Below are 26,839 nucleotides of genomic sequence, written 5' to 3' on the forward strand. Positions count from 1 at the left end.
GATTTTAACATTTAAAAAAAACCATTACAGCTTATAAAATAAATTTATATTATTTTTAGTTTAGCTTCTGTAGGATTTTATATGGGAACCACCCCTAAAATAAGAATAAACAGAAGCTCAAAGTTGCTAGATTTGGCCTAACTCTCCAATCAATTTGTTATTAATTATATTATTTCTAAACGTGCTGGATTTAAATTGTTAGGTGTGAATACGGGTATACCAAAGTATGAAATGATGAGCACAACTAAACTCTAATCACAAAAGTCAGTGACAATGGCTCAAAAATAATGGCTAAATTATTTAACTGTGCAGTTTGGGTAGAGGCACACCATAGCTGGGTTTCAAGTTCTATATGAGCACTAGATGTAATCGTATGTTGGAAAGACATTGGCAGATAGGAGGAAGACCTGCAGAGTAGGCAATGGTTAGGTACTATAAGAGCAGCTGTGATTGCAGGAGGAGTGGGGAAGGGACAAACATCTCAGGGACTCAGTCTTTCCTTGAACTGTAAAGGCAAGGTGGGGGGGGGGTAGGAGACATACTTTCGACTTGTAAGATTCTCTTAATGATACCTTACAATAAAGATAGACCAAGTATTCCTCTTTCTGCTTCTTTTCTCGAATACCTCAAAGAGACTAGATGAGACTAGATGAAACACAGACATATAGGACAATCAGACTCCCATCTAGTGGTTGACTAGACATGTGCAGTCTACATATGGTATCCTATAAAAACAAGTTTATGAGCTTTGGAAATTGAATCTCTTCTTTTCCATGTAATTGCCTAAAATTTCATAATGCTTCATCACATTGAGTACTATTTAAACTGCCTGTAGTCTGTATAGATTGACCTTTGCCTTCTGCTGTAGGTAAGCTTTTCATTTCAGCTGAATTAAGAAGCTTCCAGATAAAGCTTTTATTGTGAAATTACCTGCTTTTTCTTAATGGCATTTTATTTTAATTTCCACTGAATTAAGAGGCTTCCGGATGAAAATTTTATTGTGAAATGACCTAATTATCTCAATGGAATTTTATTTGAAAATATTTTTCTATTGCTTCTTCCATCTCCGATAGATAGATAGATAGATAGATAGATAGATAGATAGATAGATAGATAGATAGATAATGATAGATAGATAGATACCGAGTTTTCCTGAAAATAAGGCAGGATCTTATTTTCTTTTGACCCCCAAAATAAGCACTTGGCCTTATTTTGGGGGAGGTTTTATTATTTTTGAGGTGCAGGAGGCGGCGAGTGTGGTCACCTCATGGCTGCTGTGTTGCAATATTTTCGGTGAGGGCTTATATTCGGGGAAGGGCTTATTTTAGTGCATGCACTCAAAAGCCTCATTGAGTTTATTATCCGGGAGGTCTCATTTTCAGGGAAACAGGATAGATAGATAGATAGATAGATAGATAGATAGATAGATAGATAGATAGATAGATAGATAGATAGATAGATAGATAGAAATAGCTGCACAATACCTTTACACCAGTAAAATTAAATTACTCCTAAATCAGGAAATGTTTTAAATTCTTTTTAGACATATGCAAAATTATAACTAGGATTCTGGGCCTAAGAATCTGTAGGATGGCCCTATTTTTGCATTTGAACACAAAAGCATTCCCCCCCCCCATTACTGAAAACAGCACTTGGCTTTCAAATGAACTCCAGGGAGTACATTCCAAAAAGTGGGAAGAGTTGGGAAAATTAATTAACATTTAATTTGGGTTAACTGAACACTGCTGGTATGATTATTCCTTATGTTTAATTAAAGATAATTCATCAGAAAATGGGGAATTCTTGAGATTCCCAAGGATTGCAAGTTGTGGATTCTTGTTTTAAGTAAAACAGTTAATGAGAGAAAAACAAAACAATCTCTGTGAACTGAGAAATGCCTTCTGTGCTTGGGATATAGTTCTCCACTGACTATGGAACGAAACTCCCACAAGATACTGCTTCTTTTTGTAGTACTTCCTATTTTGGGTATATTTTACTGATCTATTAAAAGCCAACCTCTGGGTTTAACAGCAAATCTTACAGATGAAATGTTATTAACTTTACACACCCGCTATCTTGGCAAGAAAAGCTGCCTGTTAATTTCAACAAAGAGTTTATTAGCAGCAGAACTGCTCACGTTTCTGCGAGATTTTCTTAACATGTCGTGCAGGCAAAATTAAAAGCTTTCCTTATAAACGAACCTGGCTTAAAAAGATTAAACTGCTGCCGGAGAAAAAGCTTCAGAAAACTAAATAATCAAAGTAGATTAACACGGTGAAGCTTGGCCTTGCAAACTTCAACAAGCACATGAAATGAATACAGAAAGAATAGTTATACTTGATCACTGTTTTTTAAGTTAGATAGTAGAACGTACTGAGGGTTGGGTTTTGGCTTCTTTTCAAGTCATGGCAATTCTGTGTTCTAAAAAAGGTGTGAGTAAGAAAAGGGTGTTTCCATATAAAAGTAATTCAGTTCTAAATGTTTCTAAGTCTCTAGCACTGAAAATAAAATTATCAGTTCTAATTAATGATACCTGACACAAGAAAGGACACAGGATTTCTCATTGGGTGTTACTGAAAAGCAGACATGTAGGCTCAGAGAAGATATGTTGAGTAATGGAAGCTATGTTGAATGAAGGAAAATTAAGTAACTGATAGAAAGATAATAGATAATCTATCACCTAGGGGATAAATGAAAATAAATAGGATCATCATTTTCTTTTCTTAATCCTTTCTTGGATAATATGAATTGTCCAAGAGTTTCAGTAATCACTGTTGCAGAGAGTGAAGGAAAGCTGACTTGTTAGCTATTTATACCTGGCACAGAAAGGAGCCTAAAGTCTATTGGTAGTACTGTATGGACCTTGTCTTGAAACTTCCAAAACAATCCAGCTGTTAAACTTAGGGATGGAAAAGGCATCTTATTCTACATTCAGCCAAGGATTTCTACATTAATTTTTGCAAGCCACTATTTATGTATTTATTTCTCTATCACATTTACATAGGGTTTACACAGTGACTCTGGGCTACTGCTCATCCCAATCTATCACACAAGGTTAATAGTATGGAGATTAAAAACAACAACAAGAAATACTTAATTTGGAGTTGTTCCTGCTGTGGTCTGTTATGTTTTACTCTCTTGCAACTCGCTAGCACCATTGATACTAGGATAGTTAATTCTGTGTCAGGCTGATAGGTATATATGGATTTTTTTGTTTGTTAAAAATGAAAGAAAAGGGACGTAACTAAGAAAGTAAAGGTATATTGTCTTCTCCTTGATGTCTGATTTTCTAAGTGCTGATGCTTCCCCACCCCCGCATAATGGATTAAAGATAGTTTAGTCCTATGACTTCCGGTCAGTGATCTCCCTCCAATTAGTGGAAGCTTTTATTCCATTTCTCATAAATACTTTTTTCAAGCAGAAACTGTGAGAAATGATTAAGCCACGACTTTCAGCATAGAAGGATACTCCTCACTGTTCCGAATGTCAACAATCAGCAACTTTGGTTTGCTAGACTTTGTCTTCTTTGTTGGCGTTTTAGAATGGCCTGGTCCTGTCAGGTCACAGAGGTCAATCAAATCTTCAGCCGAGATCCGTGGTGACACTTCAGATTTCAGATCATTTAATTTGATAGAATCCCTAGACTTTTCAACAAAGAAAAGGAAGTGCAACAAAAGTTATTATTTGCATTGACCATTTCTATGAGTTTGTAAGGAAATATATTTCCACAACTATCTTGCAAGCTATTTTTCATAGCTGCCATTTTTCTCCAATAGCCTTTTTCTGGAGGGGAGGCATGTCATGGCTGCCATTGTGCTTCTTACTTCGTATTGCATATTACCAGCCTGACATTTGCAACAGGGGAGGGGAGAGACTGGAATGTGCATGGTTAAGGCAGCATTGTGATTGGGATTAGTTCACGGGGCTCACAGGCCACATGGGGTCTGCAATACCGAGTATGATCTGACCCAAATAAAAATGCTACCTATTCCCCGAAAATAAGATCTCAGATAATAAGCCCAATTGGGCTTTGAGCACATGCACTAAAATAAGCCTTACTCCGAAAATAAGCCCTCGCCAAAAATATTACAACACAGCAGCAGCCATGAGGTGACCACGCTCGCTGCCTCCTGCACCTCAAAAATAATAAAACCTCCCCCAAAATAAGGCCAACTGCTTATTTCAGGGGTCAAAAGAAAATAAGACTCTGTCTTATTTTCGGGGGAACACGGTACTTGGAAATATTTAACAAAATAGAGATACAATAAAACATGGATATTACTAAATAATAATAATATATTTAGTTACCAACCAACATAAAGTTTGTAATGAACCTTGCATAAGTTTGGTGCCTTGGTTTAACTCAGGGGTTTCCAAACTTGGCAGCATTAAGACTTGTGGACTTTAATTCCCAGAATTCCCTAGCCAGCAGGTTGGGGAATTTTGGGAGTTGAAGTGACAAGTGATAAAGTTGTCAAGCAGTGAAGATTGTTTGGCATTGCGGTGGAGCAGGCCAAAGAGATATCAGCTATTAGAGGCAGCATTCAGGGAAGCGATAAACCAGAGTAAGAAGTGAGACAACTGCTTTGTGCATTAATTTGATGGTAGGCCAGGAGAAAGAATGGTCGACACACCCACCCATGTATACACACAACCCATCCACACCCTCACATTGGACCCACACCCACACAGACATACATAAATACTGAAAAAAAATGAACATGACAATGTTTTATATACTGTTATATAAAGTTCCTATTTGATCTTAACATGCTGATGTATTAATTAAAAATGTGTTTTTCTAAATCAATGTATAGTCCACAAAGTTTCTTATGTATGTTTAGTGGTTCCATTTCTATCTGAGTTTGACACCACTGTTAATTGTCTATATCCATGTGGCATGTGGAGCCATGTCATCTGGCATGTGCGGCATCACTGTTCCTCTTCCGGCTTTCTGGTGCGCATGCATGCACGATGATCAGCTGGCCTTCGTGTGTGTGGCAGTGCCAGAAACTGGAAGAGCTGATCTTCTGTTTGAATGCGCGCAGGCCAACTGATTATTGCATGCGTGCCAGTAACCGGAAGACAACTTGGCCACTGTGCATGCATGCACCGGAAACTGGAAATTAATTTTCCAGTGCCCGCACGTCCCCTGGGCAGCTCCGCTTCCGGGTTGTGGAACAGATGAGCGTGCGCATGCTCCCTTTTGGCACTTGGTGCTGAAAATATGTTGGGAGAGGACAATAGTTCAGTAGAAGAAGACACCACTGAACAATAAAATCCTAAGACCAGGTTCTTGACATTTCAAAGTGAAAAAGCAACAAATCTTAAGTTCATTGGTGATGCTAAAAAAGTAGCAGGAAGACAATGAAAACACAAAATGGGTTACTTGACCAAATATATTGGATCAAATGGTAGCTAAAACTCTGTGTAGAAGGTTCCAAGAGTGACTTTATTCATTACTGCAGTTGTAGAGAGGTACAGTTTATATGTTATCATACTATAGAAGAAAAATGAGTGGGTATGTGACTTTATTCTTTACTGCAATTGCAATGCAGAAAACAAAACTTTGAATAACTTGTTCGCAGAAAGTATTCATAAACTCTGGAAAAAGCCCTTATTTTTCACTATAAGCAAGTTTTGCAATAGTTACCTGAAAAATTGCAAGCTATTTAAAGTGCACTAAGCCCTAATTAGTTCCCACTTCCTAATAAAGGAAACCACTTCAAGCATTTCTCATGAAGAGGTATGTGTTAGGATGGAGAAAGCCTCATAAAGAAACAAATATGAGAGTCCTGCTGCTGAAGCAGTATTTATTTTTCATCTGTATAACACCATCCACATTTGCTTTTCTCTCTGGTGGTAAGTCCAAGAGTTTACTTTAGGAAGCGATTAGCACACCGAGGGGAAATTCTGATCATGGCATGAAAGGTATTATAAATAAAAAAATCTAATACCACATTAGCAAAATTCAGAGTTGGTTTTTGATGTAAAAGGAATTGTGGATGATCATAGAAGGTATTCAGCTGATAAGAATGTTATGCGCTAAAACCTTATTGCCTGTGGGCTTTGGTTATTCATTCTGAGCATTTTGCTGGACTTGGAACTGCGGGGATGGCAAATGCGTACTTGCTTATGAGAAGAACGCAACATGCAATAAAACTGTTTCAGATTTTTTCCTAGTAATAAAGTATATCTATCTATATCTCCTTTTAAAAATGAAACTATTGCATCATTCTGATAACAACCTCAAAACAAGTGAGGCAGATTTTTATGAGAAAATAAGGGGCGGGGGACGTGGAGATATTTCAATGATTCTGAAAGATTTAGGGACACACACACACAAACACACACATTATGGACTATCTTCTGAATATATGCAATATTTGCTATGTAACTTCCATCAATATTATAAAGTATGTTCCTCAGGCAAATTAATAATTTTAAACCATCATTAAATGCTGATGTTCATGTCTCTTAATACTGAATAAATAGAATAGATAGCAAATCAGTTCAAAGTTGAAAAAACGCACTACTTGGCACAATTTCTTTGTTTAAACTTAACTAAACTAAACTAGATTAGACGAGACTAAAATTAAACTAAACCTAAACTAAATTATTGATGCAAAGGAGGAAAGAATGTTTAAGCCTTCAGACTGATCAAAGTGCTGTATAGATTTTTCTTGGAATATAAACTAGAGGAAGAACATGTCAAAGAAACCATGGTCGCCTGGACGAAAAATTTCGGTTACAATGTGGAACTGGCTAAGTGGGAAAAACTTTGGATACTTAATCAGAAACTAACATTGGCTACGGCGTATAAAGAAAACCTTTACAAGATGTTCTACAGATGGCATCTCCCGCCAGCACGGCTTTCTAAAATGTTCAAAAATCTGGCCCCAAATTGTTGGAAGTGTAAAAAAACACCAGGCACTTTCTATCATATGTGGTGGATGTGCAATGAGGCAAAAAATTATTGGAAAATGATTCAATCATGGTTAGAACAAATGGTGGGAGAACAAATTATGTTTAAACCAGAAACTTTTCTCCTAGGCATAACACCGGAGGGGTTTAAGAAAGATACACTCTATCTAATTATACATATACTGACTGCAGCGCGCATAACCTATGCACAGCATTGGAAAAAAGAAAATACACCATCAGAGCTAGATATAATCAGAAAAGTGTTGGCCTGTGCAGAAGCAGATAGGCTCACTTTGGAACTTAAAAATAAAGGGGAATCAGAATATTTTGAGGTATGGAATAGATTTTATGATTGGTATAAGTTAAGATGACAAGACTGGAACAAATGTATATATTGTGATCGAACAGAAGGACAGACAATATATTAAGTAGAATAACTGTTAATGGTTGAAACTAGCTGTACATAATGTGAATATATGATCACCCCGACTCCGCGGCATTGCATTGTTTTAAATGTAAAAACAATAAAAATATTTTTTTTTAAAAAAAGAATGTTTAATCCTTGTTAACATAATCAAAATGAAGGTAAAGAAAAATTAGCATGTTTATAAATGGATAGAGACAAAATTGGCAAAAATGTTTCCATCAGATGTTATGGTCATTCCCATAACAATATTTTTCTCAAAATGTATTTCCACTGGTTAATGAGATAACAACTAGACCACTCCATACTAGTAACACATAAGCCTACTGGAATGACAAATGATGGATTGGCAATAATAAATTATACTAAAAATAAAATGTAGCCTTAAAAAAAACATTTTTCAAATTCTTCAGGAGGGGGAAATTAGCTCTTTGGGGAATGAAAAAGTTACTTAGAAGCTCCATGATGAGACCAATATAATCTTGAACAACAAAAGCAGTAGAAAAATAGGGGTGGGGAGAAAACCTGGCACTACATGAAATACTAACACTGGCACATTCTTCAGAGAACATTTAGGACTGAAATGATATTGAAATATAAATAAAGGTCACATGACTGTAAGTCAGAAAATAGCTCAACAGTTCAAAATGCTTAGTGAGTCAGGGAAAGCAAAGTACCACTTCCTAAAGCTAGAGTTTATTAAAATACTTTGTGCATGTAAAATAGAGCTTTGCTTCAATTTGTAAACAATTAGAAGCTAACATGAATAACACAGATATGTGAAAAAAGTAATGTGTATTAAAAACTTCAAAGCCTGGGTATTGAGTTTAATTCATTAATTCTCCATTTCTCATCAATATTTTATTTCAGGGAAATTGAACCAGTGTTGAGTTCCTACCAGTTCAGCCGAACCGGTAGTGGTTTGATGTTGTGGCCCAGCAGGTGCCGTTGCCGCTGCCACTAGACTACGAGAGTGAGGGTCCCTATGAGTCAGCTCCAGAGGAGGTGGGGGACCCTGGACAGGATTCTGACGCTGAGCAGGGATCGGAGAGTCTGGTCGGCCACCAGAAGGCGCCTGAGGCATGGAGCAGCGGTGAGAGCCAGAGGAGGGGGGCTCCCGATGCCATGCCTTGGAGCAGCGGGGAGGAGTCACGAGACAATGAGTCAGAACTGAGCAGGGAGTTCCTGGACGCTCGTTACCGCCGCGCCCATAGACGCAAGGAGCGTGGGCGTAATTATCGGCGATAAGAGCTCTCAGCTGCTGATCAGGAGGCTCCTTTCCAGGTTATAAAAAGGCTTGACTGTGCATACACCCTTTGCAGCAGTCAACAGAGGACTTATGCCAGAAGTTCTAGTCTGGAATTCTAGCAAGCTGGATAGCTGCTTTCGTGTTTTGTTTTTGTGAGTTTTGTCTTGGTGGTTTACTGCCACGGAACCTTCTGTTTGTTTGTGCAATAAACCTTGTTCCCTTGTACTGTTCCGGAGTGTGTTCTGTGTGGGCAAAGGAGGAAGGGGGGTCAGAACAGTTTGACATCCTGGGTCGCTGGAACCAGCAGTGACCCAGGCCTGCCATGCTCCCGAATCGGTTCTTCAGGCAGCTCCATAGGTGCCATCTTGTTTTTAGCTTTTGCGCATGTGCAGAACAATTTTTATTGCATTGTGCATGCTCATGCATGTGCACAGCGCGCCCGCGAGCGAACCAGCAGTAGTGCCTGCTGGAACCCACCCCTGAATGGAATGTGCTTTATTATAGTCATGGGCCAAGTTGTTTTTTGCAGGCTGCTAGTAATCAGTGTGACAAAACCATGGGGACAGGGAAAAAAACACTACAATTGCTTAATTAAATGCAATTAGTTTTTACTATTCCCATGTATTTAACATTTTGTTTATATTTCATTGAAGCCACAATTTGGTAACAATTTTAGAGTTGCCCTGAAAGTTGGACTCAAGACTCTGGATGGCTGGATGACCTTAAGTTCTCAAACTATCCCATTCCTGGTTTAAACTGATTCTCCTCATCATAGGAGTTAACTAATTAATCAGACTGTGGGAATTAATTAATCAGATTGTGCTATATTTATTAGAATTTAGTACCTTCGCTGCTATATATTGCATATAAAGCAAAACAAGTGATGAGATGCTGCATGCACACAAACAATATGAACTAAGCTCCTTCAACTGTCATTTCTTGAACTGTGAATTCATACTTAGAGGATCGGCACTATACAATAACTCAGATTAGAATGTTCCAGAACTTAAGACTTTTCGGCAAGAATCTTGCTCATGCTGTGACATGGCATATGAAAAAGGTGAGATCTTTCCATCTGCCATAGCAGATCAAAATTGAGGTGCTATCCTTAAATTCAAGCAGGCAAAATGAATAGTGGAGGGCTGTAATCAGAGATGACTCATTAATCACACGACAGTAACCAGCTGTTCTTCACAGTAATTTCCATGGTCCACGAATGAGTGATTAACCTAGTAGTACCTAAATGCAGGTAGCCTTGGATAATATAAGAATGTACTGCACTTCAGAAACAACATTCTGTCAGTCAAAATCTTGGCAGAATCATGCCAATAATGCCTAATATTTATTTATTTATTTATTTATTTATTTATTTATTTATTTATTTATTTATTTATTTATTTATTTATTTATTTATTAGCGTTTATATACCGCCCCCTCTCCCGAAAGGGACTCGGAGCAGAGTGATGGCTTAGTGAATCTCTGGAATAAATATACTCTTAAAATGCTACTGATACAACTACTGCTTGAATGGAATGTTCTGAAAGTGTTTTGCCAAATCATAGACACTGATATCTAATTGAATAAATATTGCAATGAAATTGGAAAGCCCTACTTCTGTCTAGCATATACAACGAAGACGTTGTGGATATGAGAAAAAAGAGACAAAAAACAATCACCTTTTAATGTCAAGAGCATTTAGAGAGTCCTATAGATGTATCCTGAAAGAAAATGAGAAAGACTAGTTGCTGGTACACACAGAGCATTCTGGAGATAAATAAAACTACTTTCCCCTCAAAAATGGCACTGATTATTAGCAAAAGAACCAAACATTCAATCACCAACATTGATTGTTACCAATAATGCTACTGTCTTCCAAAGGAGAAGATGGATTGCATAGCTGCCCAGTAGTTCATAAAGTGTTACAAGCAGCAGAGAGACAACAAGAAGTTCCAACTTGAAACTGTGTGGTAGGCACATTATTAAATAACTGTTAAGGCTTTTTAAAAACTGTTAATAGTTGGGTGAAGAGACAAAGTGGGAGGGAGACACACACACACTCATGGGGGGGGGGAAGGGGAAAGATGGATAGAATTGTGAAAAAAGCAGCTGCTGAAAGATAATACTTTGAAGACAAGGAAAAAAAAGTTTCTTTTCCCTTGTCATCAAGAACCTGGGAAGATCAGCGAAGAAAATGGATATTGTAAGCAAAATAGAAAATGTAAAATGTTGCTGCCTAGGCTTTCTATGCTGGGGGTTGTACTTACTAAAGAGGAAAAGGTCAGATATAAATAACACATGATAAATCTCAAAATGAGTAAAGGTGGATGGAAAACTAAAATAGGAGGCTCCACCTGGCCAAAGACAAAAGAAAAATGTGCGGCAGCACAGAAACACTGCCAGATTCACCAAACAATCAGTGCAAATTTCATCATGGCTGTTAATCTTGGAAATGACCCTGGTGGTCAGCACCTGTAGGGGCCAAAGGTATATAAATGTGTACTTTTGCACAACTGGAAAGTACCTCCCAATGAGATGGCACCAAGACTGCTTTTAATCTAACATTGGAAACATGAAGATATTTAATTGTTGAATGGGATAGTATACAAATTATTTTACAAATGAACAAATAAATAAAGTCCCACCAGTAACAGATGAGGTCAGTATGTTACATCTTCACAGAGTAAAAATGTAGTAGTAGAACACATTGGCAAAATACTGTTTTTATCACCAAATGAACAGACATTGGTAAATACACCAATCCCACAGTTCTGTAAGAAGGTTGAATAATAATACTAATTTTGTGCTATTTGATTTCTGAATTATGATGTCACTATCACAATGTCAATGAGGATCCTGACCTGCTCTAACTTTGTGATGGTACACAGCATATTAAACACTGCTGAGAATTCTAGCTGGTTGATATGACATTTGTGAACCATGGAATAATGTAGTTTCTATAGCTTAACAATACCTCACCCATACTTCATGTTTTTGAAATCAGTGAAATAGATGGCATGGGGGAAAATAAACAAAAGAAAGAAGAAAAGAAAAGCAACAAGAAAATGTAAGATAGCAGTGGAATAACTAGGCCTTGAGAGACAAGAAGATGTACAATGAGCCTTGCATTAGTAGATAAGTGATGTGACATGAACATTTTCCAGAGTTATCTAAAAGACAAAACTATAGAAGTTCGAGAATTAACTTCCAGTTTGGCTGTAGGGCTGTTTTTTGCTCTCTAGAGCCTTCAGGGAAGCCTCCTGAAGGCGAAAAATGGCCCTATGGACAAACAGGAAGTCACCGTTCCCGAACTTCTGGCTTGCCCATAGGCATAGGGTGAAAAAAGTGCGTACGGGGTGTGTGTGTGTCACGCTGGTCACACGCACATGTATGGGGGAGAGAGTTCATGCATGCATGCACACTGGGTCACACGCATAACATTATGGGGGTGGGCATGCTCACGCACAACCCCCCTGCGCTCCCCCCGCTTTTGGCATGCGATCCAAAAAAGGTTAGCCATCACTGACCTAGGCAGTTTTGACAAGGATATGGATTTGATAGTCCCTTAGATAGGAGGCTTCTTAGTCTCACAAGAGAAGCAGAAAATGAATCTGATAACAAAATAATATCGAAAGGAGGGAGATGACCGTTATATGATAACAAAAAGTTATTATTCAAAGAACTTTAATGCCTATTGTAAATGTGTTCTACACATTAAGATACAAACTCAATCACTCTTGGAACTAACCTACTGGAACAGAATGATCATTTAGATTTTTGGAATAATTGCTAATGGGATGGTCTGGATCGCAACTGATGAAAATAATAATTTAATGGTATTCAATGGAAAAAATGGAATATAATTTATTCCTGCTGTAGGAAACTGTTGCTAGATTTGCCAGCAGTTCTCTTTCTGACTAGTTGTTGCTTACCCAATGCCAATATGTTTTCCTATTGAATGCAACTTTTGCAAATTAATCTTCAGTATTATTGGTTTTAGAGCTTACTAAGTAATACATCTTCCATTGTAGGCTAAAGTGTGAACTGGTATGCCAACTTTAAAATATTGAATGTATTTATCAGAAGTACAGGCTCCTGCCAAATACTCTGCATACAGAATCTATATAAAACTATTTCCCTTTACTCAAGCAACCCTGATATAATGGGATTTGGAGATGAGGAATCAAACTCCTTCCTATACATTGTAAAAAATCTCTGTCTAATTCAAGGAAGTAACATTGACAAGAATTTCAACCGTGAATCCTCAGACATTTTCTAAGAAACTCTGGGATGTGAAATGACATTGCTGCTGAACCTTGTATCACCTTGATCTTCGGATAGGAAGAAGGGATTGTTTTGGTTTCTCTGCCTGATAAATATCAAATATCCTCTGAAGGTAGAAGTTGGCTTGACCCAAACTCTTATTTTCTCAACAGCCACTACAAAAATGTGTTTGCAAACTCATTCGGAATGTGTTTGATTTTGAAATCTTTCTTGTCATAGTCTTTTTATGATTATAATATCTATTCATAATTTTACAAGCAAATGATGTCTAACAAAAAAATCGAGAGAGCCAACATTTCCCCCTTCGTTTGGATATAAATCAATTAAGAATGGAATATTTAGGGTTTAAATAAATAATGTATGGTAAATATTACACATATATGAATCATATGACACTGCTAACACATTAAGTTTTAGAAGCACACAAACCATTTCAAATTCTAAATATTTTGGGTTTGGGGCAAATAGTTCCAGCGCAAATATTCTGATCCTCTTCCGACATTCCAGAAGTGTTCCAACCTTGATAAGGACCAGCTGTTACAAATTCAAAGCAGGTGTCCAAATGTTCTTCACACCACCATTTGGTTCCTTAAGTTTACATTTTGGTTCATTTTATTACACTCACTCACTACGATTAAGTGTATCAATTCAATTCAACTCACTTAATGTTTGCATTTTTGCATGAGGCAAAATACAAGTGGAATTCCAACATTCTTGAAAAGATGACATATATAGATAGTGCCAACACTTTATGCCCTCCCCGGTTGAAACTTTTAGCTTATTATGTTTAATGATAGGCACACCCACTCATTTTTCTTCTATAGTATGATATCAAAATAGGAATAGGAATTAGTTATTAAGCTATTAGACTATGAACATAATGTAACTAAGGTTCAAATCCATCTGTAGCAACACAATTTCATGGACAACGTAAGCCATCACTATCTTTCAGGCTTGTGATTTGGAAGAAAGAGAGGATTTAAACCCAATGAATGAATAAATACATGCAATTCTAAACAGCCCTAAAATATTTAAACTTTCTATTCTGTTCTAATGAAAGACAACTAAATAACTCACCAGGTCACTCCTGGATGCATCCTGATAGTCTGATGAGAAACAAGATATTAGGCTTCTTGTAGAATTGCTTTCACTGGTTTGTTTAGGATGTTGGGCATATTGTCTGTATGTAGCACTTTTGGGAGTCCAGCAGAAAAGGTTAATTGATTCATGGACACACCGTTCAATATCAATTTCTGGAAAGGAGACACCAATGAAAAAATGAAAGAAAAGAAGTGAGTATTCAAATAATAAGAACAAAAACTGCAGCTGACAAGCACATTTTAAAAGAACACATTATTCTAAAATAAATTCATTTTGTTTTTTAACATACCTCATAAATATGATAAAATAAACATGAAACATTTCTCTTCTACTGCCATGTAACCAAGAGAAAAGAACAAGGTTTAAGATGAGGTACAGACTTTAAACTACAATACATAATTACAGTTTCTGGGCATTCTGTAATGTCATTAGGGTAACATGTGGCAAAATCAGAAAAAAAGGCTTAGGACAGGGGTCAGCAACCTGCAGCTCTGGAGCCGCTTGTGGCTCTTTCATTCCTCTGTTGCAGCTCCCCGTTTTTGGTCAGGTCCACAATTGATAGGGCTTTCGGTTAGGACAGTAGAGGAAAAAGGATGCCGCGCTAGCAGGAGACTCTACGGTGGGGAAACTGGACTTCCGGTTAGCTCCAAAATTGAACAGGGGGCTTTTATTTAGGACCTTTGTGGCTCTTTGAGTGAAGAAGGTTGCCGACCCCTGGTTTAGGGGAACTAAGTTAGAGAACTAAGAAACTGACAAAGAAATTGAAGTATGCTGTAAAGCAAAATTCTCTGAATTTTTAAGTCACTTAGAGTCACCTCTGGGAAACATATACATTGAATAAAGAAATAAAATTTGCAGTCAAGGTGGCTGGCTTTTACTACTTGACAAAACTGTGCAATAAAATTTGAAAATAAAAATTGGAAAACTATAAACAATACAATCAGCAACAAACGATGTTGTTATGATATTAGTAGGCCAAAAAGTACCAATATAAAAAGAAGCCCTGAAGAGTGGATTAATTGTTGAGTATGAATGGTTAGAATAATCTCTTACTGAAGTTTTGAAAATATTTATAAATATTGTAAAACCATGTTTATGTCTGTTAATATTTACTTTTTAAAAACTTATGGCAATTTGTGTCTTCTAATTTGGAGTAGTGTTGTCTTTTCTACAAAATCACTTTCCTACAAAGTAACATATAATCCGTGAGTCTGAAATCAGGACAAAGACATATTGGGACATCACCTTTTGCGGAGAAGTTGGGGAGAAGGTAGGATAAAAATGCTTAATAAAACATTAGTAATCAACTTTCAGTAAAATTCCTCCTTTAACAAATTCATAATTCTTAGCAATCTAGCCTTGAAATCATCAACAGGTTATTTATAAAAATTAAGGAAAAGACTGGTTAATAAATTTACTTGCTGAAGATTTAATGATCTGCAGCAGAAGTGGGATTCAATTTTTTTTTTACTACCAGTTCTGTGGGCGTGGCTTTGTGGGCCTGGCAGGGGAAGGATACTGCAAAATCCCTATTCCCTCCCCACTCTCAAAATTTCCGCTACCGGTTCTCCAGAACCTGTCAGAACTGGTTGAATACCACCTCTGCTCTGCAGTAAAAAAAACCTACTGAATTTTCCAAAAACTTGTACTTTTATGCACTAGTAAGTTATTAAAGATAGGAGAAACTTGAACTGCGCATAGCAATCCATAATAATATATTAATTTTCAGAGACTTTTCAAAGATAATTGATAACACAAGGCAAACATAGATAGATAAGAAAGGATACTTTTTTGAGAAAAAAACAATCTTTCTGCAAAGACCGACCACAGGAAAAATAGTAATTTAAAACTGGCAAAATGTTATATGAATAGCACTGGAAAAAATGAACCATGCAGTCTCACATAAACTTGGAATTCTTTTAATCCACTTTAAAGCCTGCTCCTTTGAAATACAGGGGGAAATTTAGGAATGATCAATGGTTTGTCCATCTCAAAATTGGCTTTAAGAACTGGACTGGACCCCACAGCCTCAAACAGTTTATTTCCTAGGTTAGGTCACTCTCTGTAGAACACAAATAATACAGTGCTCAATAATAATAATAAAAAGGAACATATACATGACCTACAGCATTGCATATACATCCCATTGTTTTGGGATATATAATTCACAATGTATCTGATTTTAAGCTGTGATCTGTCTGAAGAGATCCCATCATATGCTCTATTATAAATCCAAAATGCTTTTCCAGTTTTGCAATTACTTTAGTGCAAATACCTGTTTCTTTGGCTATACCTGTTTCTTTGGATGTGTTGCAAAGGAAAACAAGTTTATAAAGCACTCTTCCCTTTGAAAACGATTATGATCTCCTCTGGATCAGAAGCTGCAAACCAGACAGTCTGAGGAGCCAGTGGGCAAACAGCCACTGGAACAGAATTGGGAGGCAATGAGGCTAAGCAGAAAGGGCTAAGATAATGAGGGACCAGAGCCTGGCAGGATGCCTACCAGAGGAACATACTTGCAGCGACAGAAACCAAAACAAAGATGAGCAGCATGTTTCGTTGGGAGCAGATGACAACAAAAAATTCTAAACGAGTCTTTTGGACTGGCTTTATAGAATATCTTAGGTAGTTCAAAGTTGGCCACTACTAATCAGATGATCTACATGAAATACAGTCCAAGGCATGGTTCAATTTGAAGGGCTGAAGGAGAAATAATAATCTCTCTCTCTCTTTCTCTCCCTCCCTCCCTCCCTCTGTGAAGTTTTCTTGGAAGTAGTTTTCCATGTGTCTCTTTCTGAAGGTAAGCATGACTGACCCAAGGCCACCCAGCTAGCTTTCTGCCTAAGACAGGACTAGATCTCACAGTTTTCCAGTTTGCAGAAAAAAAGCATTTAAGAAATTCACTAGAAATTGAGGTATAAGAAGTAACAGTATTGCTGCCAAAAGATACTTAATCAGGCGCAGATGAAGAACCCATCACACTGCTTAATAAAGTAGTAGTTTAAACACTGCTTTGCGTCAACACCTAGAAAAGAAAACTATGGTGTGGAGATTGGGAAAGATCCCTATTCATATTCTAAAAAAGGGAAATATTTCCAAGATGATATGCAAACTATGAAACTATTGTAATAATTAAGAAAGAAGAACAGATACATACATAAACACAGAAATGTTAGATGAACAAGCCAGTTTCATAAAAAAAAAATAAGGGACATGAGATTGTTTAATGTAAGATGGATAATCGAGAGCAAGAGAACATAAGAAGGATTTTTATCTATGCATTATTGATTATAAGAGTTTTGGTTGGCAAGATCATACCCGATTGTGAAACATATTAAGGCATGTGTGTATTCTTCTTCTTCTTCTTCTTAGGAATCATTATAATGGACAGATAGCAAATGTAAGAACTGGATTTGAGAAAAACAGACTGGTTGAAAACTAAGTAAGGGAATGAGACACAATGTGGATTTCCACCCCTATCTGTTTAGCTTGTAAAGATTTTACAACCACAATACAATGGCTGTATTGAAAGAGATGGCAGCTGAAATCAAAATTGAAGGACAAAACATCAACTGCCCGAATGTCTGTAGAGATTCTCAGTCATCCAGGTCATGGTTGTCCCAAAGGGGCTTTTTTGGGGAGGCAACTGGACTTTGTTTTTTTCTTTTTCTCTTGAAGATGTTTCGCTTCACATCCAATAAATTTCTTCAGCTCTGACAGGACAGTGGGGAATGGAAGGATTTATATTCCTTGCAGACAATTGGTCATTTGCATCTTTTTGGAGTAGGGGTGTCCAACTCTCATTGTCACAGCGTTGTCATGTGATGTATTGTGACTTTTCCCCGCTTTGCTGAACCAGGCGTGGGCGTGGCCAGAATATGACGCATCTGGCTCGCGAGTCTGAGAGCTCTAGTTTTAGAGGGTCATTGAAACACTTGGAGGGTAACCTGTTGCCTCCTGAAAAAGCACCTTTGGGGCAACCATGACCTGAATGACTGAAAAGTTAATCAGCATGGATTTATAAACATCATGCAGATCAGATGGAAAACATGAATAATTACAAGAATTACCGTATTTTTCGGAATATAAGATGCACTCTTTTCCCCCTAAAAGAGGGTGAAAATTTGAGTGCGTCTTATACACTGAATGTAGCCCCACTCACCCACTGCCCCCAACCCTTTGGCCTCTGCCTCCCAGCAATTTACCTCTTTGCAGCAAACGGGGACTTGTGGAGGCTTCAATAAGCTATAGCAATCCCTGCGGCCTGTAACAGCTGATGATCGGGAGAAACTAAAAGTGAAACTTGCTGTTTGCTCCATGTGGCAAATTGCTGGGAGGCAGAATTTTTTTTTCTTGTGCCAATCAGGCTGTTGGCTGCAAAGAGGTAAGTCAACAACTATAAATGCCTGTAGCAGTGATGGTGAACCTTTTTGGGCTCCTGTGCCAAAAGCGGGGGGAATACAAGGGGGTCGTACGCGGGCGTGCCATACCCATAATGCTATGTGCGCAACCCCCGATGTACATGCCTACATGCACACATCCTGTGCATGCGTGGGCAACCCCCCCTTTTGGCCCACAATAGACCTGTTTTTCGCTCTCCCCAGGCTTGAGAGGCTTTCAAGGAGCCCGGGGAGGGTGAAAACAGCTTCCCCCACTCTCCCGAGGCTCTTTGCTGTCTCCCAGACTGCACTGGGGGCAACTGAACAGCCTGCTCTTGGAAATGGAGGCTGTGGCTCTTGCTCTGCCGGCCTGGGAGATGGAGCCCAGGAAGGAATGTAACAGCCATTTTGGAGGGAATGGACCTAGCACCTTCCATTTACATCCACAACAGTGGTTCCTGCCTCTCTCCGCTGCCTTCGGAGGCAACAGAGACCGCTCCTCTTGGTGGGGTGGCCAAGCTGGCCTGTGCCGGGCCCCAAGCCTTGCGACCACTCCGCCCAGCATACAGACTTTGTCTCTATTGCGGCCTGTGAAGGCCCGCGGCTCTGATGATGATCCGCGGTCTGGAACGCTGCTGCTTCTAGCTGGGATATGTTCTGCCAGACCCTTGGCGGTGTCTTTATACAGGTAGCTTGCCTCCCCACCAGCAGCTCCTCCAGTGTTCCAGCTGGAAGCAGCAGTGCAACAGTCGCCGTTACCAGGGTGAAGTGTTGGCGGTGGCGTGAACGGGGGACCGCCACCCCTTTGTCCCTTCCCCAACAGTGGCTGTTGCGCTTCCTCTTCCAGCCAGTATGCTGGTGGAGTAGCTGCAGGCAGGGAGGCGAGCTACCTGCATAAAGATGCTGCCAAGGGCCTAGCAGAATATATTCCAGCTGGAAGTGGAAGCGCTCCAGACCATGGATCCTCATTAGAGCATGGGTTGGAGCTGTGCAAGAAGCCTGTTTGGGCAGGAGGGGGGGGAGGGAAGATTGGGCCCACCTATCCTCACCATCACCGCCCCTTTGTGGCTGTTGTGGTAGTGGTGGCTGTTGTGCTGCTGCTTCCAGCCGGGATATATTCTGCCAGGCCCTTGGCGGCGTCCTGGTACCAGGGGCGAAGGGGGGCGGTGGCGAGGACAGGTGGGCCTGGGCTTCCCTCCCTCCCCTCCAACCCAAGCAGGCTTCTTGTACACCTCCAGCCCATGGTTCTGAGCGCTGCTGCTTCCAGCCGTGATATATTCTGCCAGGCCCTCAGCGGCGTCTTTATGCGGGTAGCTCGCCTCCCCGCCAGCAGTTCCTCTGCCAGCATCCTGGCTGAAAGCGGAAGCACAACAGCTGCTGTTGGGGAAGGGACAAAGGGGTGGCGGTCGCCCGTTCTTGCCATTGCCACCTCTTCGCTCCTGATAACAGCGACTGTTGTGCTGTTGCTTCCAGCAGGGATGCTGGAAGAGCTGCTGGTGGGGAGGCGAGCTACCCTCATAAAGATGCCGCTGAAGTCTTGGCTTGCTGATGTGGGAGCAGCTGCGGTGATTGCCCGTCGCTCCTGCCCTTCCCCCTGTGACGGCAGCTGCTGCTCTTCTGGGGCTGCGCGGGGACCGGCCGGCTCTTCTGGGGCACCCGACCAGCCAGGCACTCCAGACCATGGATCCATGTCAGTGCCGTGGGCTGTAGCCATGCAAGTAGCCTGCTCAGGTGGGGAGGGAGGGAAGCCCTTGTCTATTCTTGCCTCTGCTGCCCCCTCACCCCAGGTGGCTGTCACAGTGCCATTTCTGGATGGTGTGGGAGTGGCTGCAGGGGACAGGCGGCTGCTCCTGCTCTTCACCTTGTGGTTGCCACTGCCGCTGCTTTTCTGGGGCGCCCGAGCCGGCCAGGGACTTCGGACCGCAGATGAGCCACGGGCTGGAGGGCTGGGGCCACGCAAGAAGCCTGCTCAGGCGGGGAGGGAGGGAAGCTCCGACCACAGCTCTACTCTGCTAATAAGCGATGGCCGGGAGCCCCTCTCTGCGTCTTTTGGCATGTGCAGCCGTTGCTCTTCCTGTTGCTGGTTTTTGCGTGGGCATGTGCGCCAGGAACCAGATCACCAAATGGCTGACAGGCATGTGCACCCTGGAAACAAAAAGTTCATTTTCCTGGCATGCGCATGCACACTGGGGGACTCCACTTCTTTCTGGCATGCCAATGCGCATGAAGACCAGCTGGCTGCTGCACCCAAACCCGGAAGAGCAACTGGTGATGGTTCCGCGTGCCATAGGTTTGCCATCACGGGCCAATAGAATGTTCCAATTATTAGACTTATTTTTAAAAGATTGCTTTATTATTATTCTAGACAATTGAACAAAATGAAGAAGTTTTTTAAAATAAATGCTTGTTCTGAAGAGGCCCATGCTATTGTTTTAAAAAGTGCTATTCTTTTAAATAGCAGAGAATAACTATACTTCCAGAAAGCACATCAATTTTAACAGCATCTGTACAAGTATAGAAATAGAAATATAACACTACAAACAGTGCATATTGTCTGAAATGTTTGTAGCAAGGAGGCAAATTGCTGAGAGGCAGATATTTCTCCCTTGTTTTCCTCCCCAAAATCTAGGTGCACTTGTACTTCGGAGCATCTTATATTCCTAAAAATACGGTATCAGCCTTAAGTTAAATAGCATCTCTTTTGCAGTTCATGGCATTATAGAATGTCTTTGATAAACAGGTGTGTGACAACAAATCACTTACTTTTTCTACCAAAGCCAAATTTTCTACTTCATACTTGGCTGCAAGCTATTCAATATTGGCAGCTATGAACAGCTTTTGTTTCATAATTCCATTATACACCTTTGATGAAGTTTTGGGACCTGTTGTATAAACACATCTGCTTCTTGCTTCTGGTCAAACTCATCAGACATACGTAATTCAAAAATTCATAAGGATAAACAAAACTCTTCCACAAACATTCAGCTCTTATGTCTATCTGTGAAACAGAAATATTAAAATCCTAATGTTCTGTGTCTATTTCCTTCACGAAGCACTGAGCTAGCTCCTTGATACATGTTCAGAAAACGTTAGCTCCATTCCCATTTGCTAATGGAACTGTTTACATATTTGAGCTATTTTTACTATCTGTACATGTCTTGATACTTCATGATGCAGTTGCTGCAATCTAAAGATGTTTTGGAACACATGGAGACACACCTCTTTGTCTTTCTACAAAGCAGCCATATCTTTTCATGGAACTATGCTACAGCCGTGAAAGACAGCTGCAGGTTTCTGGGAAGATATGAGTCCCCCAGAGTTGGTTATAAAATGGGCATGGGGTATAAATATTTAATCAATCAATCAATCAATCAACCAACCAACCAATCAGTGCTTCAAGGACTTGTAAACATCGGCTAAATGCTTCAAATTACATTTTTGAGTGTTTAAATTTTAAGTGCGCCATAGTCCTAATCTACATGTCTAGATCAAAGAAACAAATACTGTATTTTTGGAGTATAAGACACTCCGGAGTATAAGATGCACCTTAGTTTTTGGGGAGGAAAATAAGAAAAAAAATTCTGCCTCTGCCTGCCAGCATCCATGGTATTCATTTGGCTAGTGTCCTGTCAGTGTGTGAGAGAGTTGAGGACTGTTTGGAAACAACCGTTATTTGCTGTGTGAGCAACAAGAAAGGAGACAGCAAGGAGCCAGGGCGTGGCTTGTTGTGTACTAAAGCTGCATGCTGTGCTGAATTCTGAAACTAAAACTAAAATTGAAACTTCTCTCCTCTGCTGAACTACCACGTTGGAAAACTGCTTTTGGTATTGTATATTTACTTAATGTGTTATATTATATATAAAGAGAAGTTATTGAATCCTGCTGAATGAGTTACACGTCCTTGCAGCAAAAAGCGAACAGCCAGGTCAGCTTCAGCATATTATTGCAGCCTGATTCAGCAAGAGCAGCTGATTGGTGGGTTGATCGGCCTCCCGGAATACCGCCAATCAGCTGTTTCAGGCTGCAGGGATTGCCACAGACCATTGCCTCCTCCGTGCCTTGCGTTTTTGGCTACATTCAATGTATAAGATGCACCCAAATTTTCACCCTCTTTTAGGGGGGAAAAAGTGTGTCTTATATTCCAAAAAATACGGTAGTTATAATCATCAACATTAGAAAGAAATACTTAATATCCAAAGGAAATCTCTTATTCCCTCTCTTTAAATCGAATGAGCCACGGCAGGGCTTCCTTTTTCACAGGAAGCACCTGTGGAAAAAAAGTGACATTAGGAGAATGTGTAATATTAGAATTGAGATTTGCTAAAATGTCTCTCTTTTCTGGAAAATATCTACAACACAAACAAAAGTATGATTTTTTTTAAAAAGGTAGTGAGGTATTGGGGAAGGTCAGGTAACATGCTAATTAGGAAGTAGGGTTAAGGTTAGAGTTAAATTATGCATGCTGTAAGTAAAATATTTGCTGTTTTGCATAAAGAATTCCAGGGAAATAGTTGATTCAGAAAAAAGTTCTTTTGTAACACTGTTTTAAAAAATATATAAGCTACATTTTATTAAATTCTGAGCTTTCTATGGAAAAGCAGCACAAAACCTAACATTTATGTGTGTACAAGTGAGCATGTGTGTGTACATGTCAATACAGCCATAGAAAGTGGATATCAGTTTGCAATCCCAGGATTACATCAAATGCTGATGCAGTAAGCCTTTCAAGGGCTCATGCTGTTCAGCTGAATACTTCCCTTGTTTGAAGCCTGCCTTTTTCTCACATCAAAGGAGAATCAGACTGAATGGCAATGATAAAATTTGGATTACAGTGTGCATTTATTGCAAGTGAATTTACCCTACCTGCTGAACTTTGGTGAGACAAGATACCGAGGACTTGCCCAAAGGCCTTCTTGAGGCCTTTTAAAAGGTATAGGTTCCCCTCGCACATATGTGCTAGTCGTTCCCGATTCCAGGGGACAGTTCTCATCTCCGTTTCAAGGCTGAAGAGCCAACACTGTCCAAAGATGCCCCCGTGGTCATGTGGCCGGCATGACTAAATGCTGAAGGTGCACAGAACGCTGTTACCTTCCCACCAAAGGTGGTTCCTATTTTTCTACTTGCATTTTTATGTGCTTTCAAACTGCTAGGTTGGCAGAAGTTGGGACAAGTAATGGGAGCTCACTCCGTTACGTGGTGCTAGCCAACCTTTCTGATCGACAAGTTCAGCGTTTTAGCCACTGAGCCACCGCATCCCTAGCTTTTCCAGACCACAAAATTCATATGGTCAGTCCTGGTTCAAATTGTATTTCTCATCAGGCCTTGCCAATGTCTAAAGTAAGTAGGAATTCTGAAAATTACATTTGTGCACACCTGGCAGGCAACAGTTACTCTACACCGTGATCTGAAGTATATGCCACATCTCCTTTGAAGAGAGAATCTATGCAAACTCTTAGGTATTTTTTTAAATGAGAGTTAAGGAGAAATCACTACAACCTACAACATAGACTACAACCTCAATTCAGTTACACATAAATTAATATAATGAACTAGTTCAGAACTCTACTTCAATTAAGAATGGTTCTTTAAAATCTTAGTTAGGAGCCGGTCTCAACCATTAACAAAGATTCTTAGTTCTTAGATGGTTTTAAAAACTTTAGTTGAGATGCCAAGATTATTTAAATAAGATGTTAAAAAGTAAACCAGGGCTCACTGGAATTCTGGCTCTTTACCAAAAATAGAACTATTCCTAAAAGAGGCCCCTTAATGTCTGATTTTTTTTTCTGTACTATTATCTAGGGCATAGTTCTTACCCAGTAATTTTCTCACGTGGTAATTTCAATTTGCCTTGCATGTTTCCTACACACAAATCCCAGAACCTTCAAATTTTAAGATTACAGTCTATGTTCAGAAATTTCATAAGAAATTTGCAATCTGGTATGAGTCATGGTTAACAAAATTACCCTGAAACATTACACAAACCATTCAGTTTGATGATGAGTTAGATTTCCATTGGCTTGAGTGCCCTCCATCCATCCACCCACCCACCCACCCACCCACCCACCCACCCACCCATCCATCCATCCATCCATCCATCCATCCATCCATCCATCTATCCAGGAATGACCACGAGAGACAGGAGGGAGATCTCAGATTGGACATTCAACAGGTAAAAGATGTTTCAGCCCACAGAAGGAAAGATGGCATGGGAAACATTTCAGAAAAGACCCGCCCTAGATTTCCAGAGAGTAAAAAGAAAGGATGAGAGAAATACTTTTGGTCTTGCAAGATTCTTAATCGTATAATAAAGCTAGAATTAGTACTCTTGGTTGTGCTTCTTGTCTGGACTACTTTGCAGGGCTACAACTCTCACAGCAACTTATAGTGCTAGAATTATAGGTATCCCCAAACTCCTTTCATGCATTCCTTGGTGTCCTGTATTGGGGAGGAGATCAGCATTGTCTTTCCCTGGCATTTAAAGATAAGAAGAAGCATGAAAAGCATTCGGTCAGCCTGAAAATAGGCTTCATGTATCTCTATAAACAAAAAAAATGCTCACATAAAGAGGGCAAAAAGAAAATAATCACTCTGTTTAAGTATACTATTCTATTTGCATCAGCATTCCACTCAATGTAGCATGGCTTCGTTTATCAAAGGGTTGCCTTTCCCTACTACATAGGATCAGATTCTATGGAGAGTTAACATATTGTCATGACTAGCATTCACGGATGCATATAATTGATTCAGAAAATACACACTGCTAAAGTTTTAGCAGAACACAAGCACTAAAATTGTAGAATTTATAATGGTCCATTAAAAAATTATGTCTGTTAAAGTCTTTCCTCAAGAAATAGGATCTTGATCTTGCAGCATCCAAAGGTGAAAATGACTTGCAGACATGCTGTGCTTCTAAGATGGTAAGTGGAAGTACAGGGTGAAATGGAACTCAGAGCTGTGGGAAAGGAAAGCAGATAATCCTGGCATCCTGCTGTTCTCTTACACTGCTTGGGAAAGCCTGGACCCAGTCTGATATGGATCAGCTGCTTCACACACTTGAGGTTGGGCAGTGGAAGCTGTACTCTGAAGTGCTTCAATCTTCTCCAAAGCATAAAACCAATTTTCTGGGAAGATTTATCGTTTTCAACTCCAAGTTCAAGAGAAAGCTGTGATTGTCATTTTATGACTGCATTTAATGGCAGAGTGTAAAATATCAATTGTGCTAATCAACCTAAACTCTGCCAAAGTCACAATCTGCAAGAAGGCTGGCCCAATTCTGCCTGTTCAACACAGACTAAGGTAGGTAAGTAGAACTGTAAAACCCAAATGACTCAAAATTGAATTACAAGAGGATGAATGGTCTTATATTTTGGCATATACACAATTAATTCAGGTACCTCATATTATTAACATACATACGTATACACACACACGAGTGCATAAAAAAGAACCGAAGTATACTGAAGGGGACTGGAGACTAAAACATATGAAGAACGGTTGCAGGAACTGGGTATGTTTAGCTTAAGAGAAAGAAGGACTAGGGGAGACATGATAGCAGTGTTCCAATATCTCACGGGTTGCCACAAAGAAGAGGGAGTCAAACTATTCTCCAAGGCACCTGAGGGTGGAACAAGAAGCAATGGGTGGAAACTAATCAAGGAGAGAAGCAACTTAGAACTGAGGATAAATTTCCTGACAGTTAGAACAATTAATCAGTGGAACAGCTTCCCTCCAGAAGTTGTGAATGCCCCAACACTGGAAGTCTTTAAGAAGATGTTGGATAGCCATCTGTCTGAAACGGTATAGGGTTTCCTGCCTAGGCAGGGGGTTGGACTAGAAGGCCTCCAAGGTCCCTTCCAACTCTACTATTGTATTATTGTATTATTGTATTGTATATTTACTGAAAGTTACCTCTTTCAATTTAACAAAGGCTGCCTGCAGCTAAGTAAAAATGTATTCAGTACAACATAATTACCTATTCACACTAATTCTTTCCTATTCAAATTCTAGAAATTAGGAATATCAGAACAAAGTCTAGCCAACGAAGGTACAAGACTGATAAAGATAATACTGTACCTGGTAAATCAGAAAACAGCAAAATGCACTCGTTGAAGCCATTGGAGAGAAGACGATCCCTCAGCTGCTGTAGGATAGCCACTCCAATGCAGAATGGGAAGGAGGAATTTCCTAGTAGTAATGTATCCCACAGATGAAAGATTTTGTGCAAAGGAAAGACATCTGCAAGGCAGCCAGCAAAGAAATATCAATTGGGGGAGAATAAGTTTTCAAGTTTGTTTGTTTTTGTAAATAGGTAATCAGGCAACAAGCACAAGAGAGTATGAGACTTAAACAGATTTCTTTTCTTCTTCTTCCTAGAATGCAGATGGCAAGAGGAGATTCCACAATAAGTATAAATGAGAAGAGCCTCTAAAGCAGGGGTCACCAAGCTTTCGGACCTCAGGGATCACTAAATCCATAATTTTA

General features: G+C 39.6%; 1 protein-coding gene across 1 annotated transcript in view; it reads right to left on the reverse strand.

Moving 5' to 3' along the window:
* Positions 1-26,839, reverse strand: part of TBCK (TBC1 domain containing kinase) — a 106,358-nt gene that overhangs the window by 17,099 nt on the left and 62,420 nt on the right. Inside the window, exons 22-24 of the mRNA XM_081959935.1 lie at positions 26,432-26,593; positions 13,956-14,131; positions 3,469-3,644 (exon numbers count right to left, since the gene is read on the reverse strand). Of these exons, the coding sequence (XP_081816061.1) occupies positions 3,469-3,644; positions 13,956-14,131; positions 26,432-26,593 (514 nt within the window). The remainder of the gene's footprint in view (positions 1-3,468; positions 3,645-13,955; positions 14,132-26,431; positions 26,594-26,839) is intronic.

This window comes from Natrix helvetica, assembly GCF_964273705.1.
Source record: "Natrix helvetica genome assembly, chromosome: 7".
In the NCBI taxonomy this organism is placed as follows: domain Eukaryota; kingdom Metazoa; phylum Chordata; class Lepidosauria; order Squamata; family Natricidae; genus Natrix; species Natrix helvetica.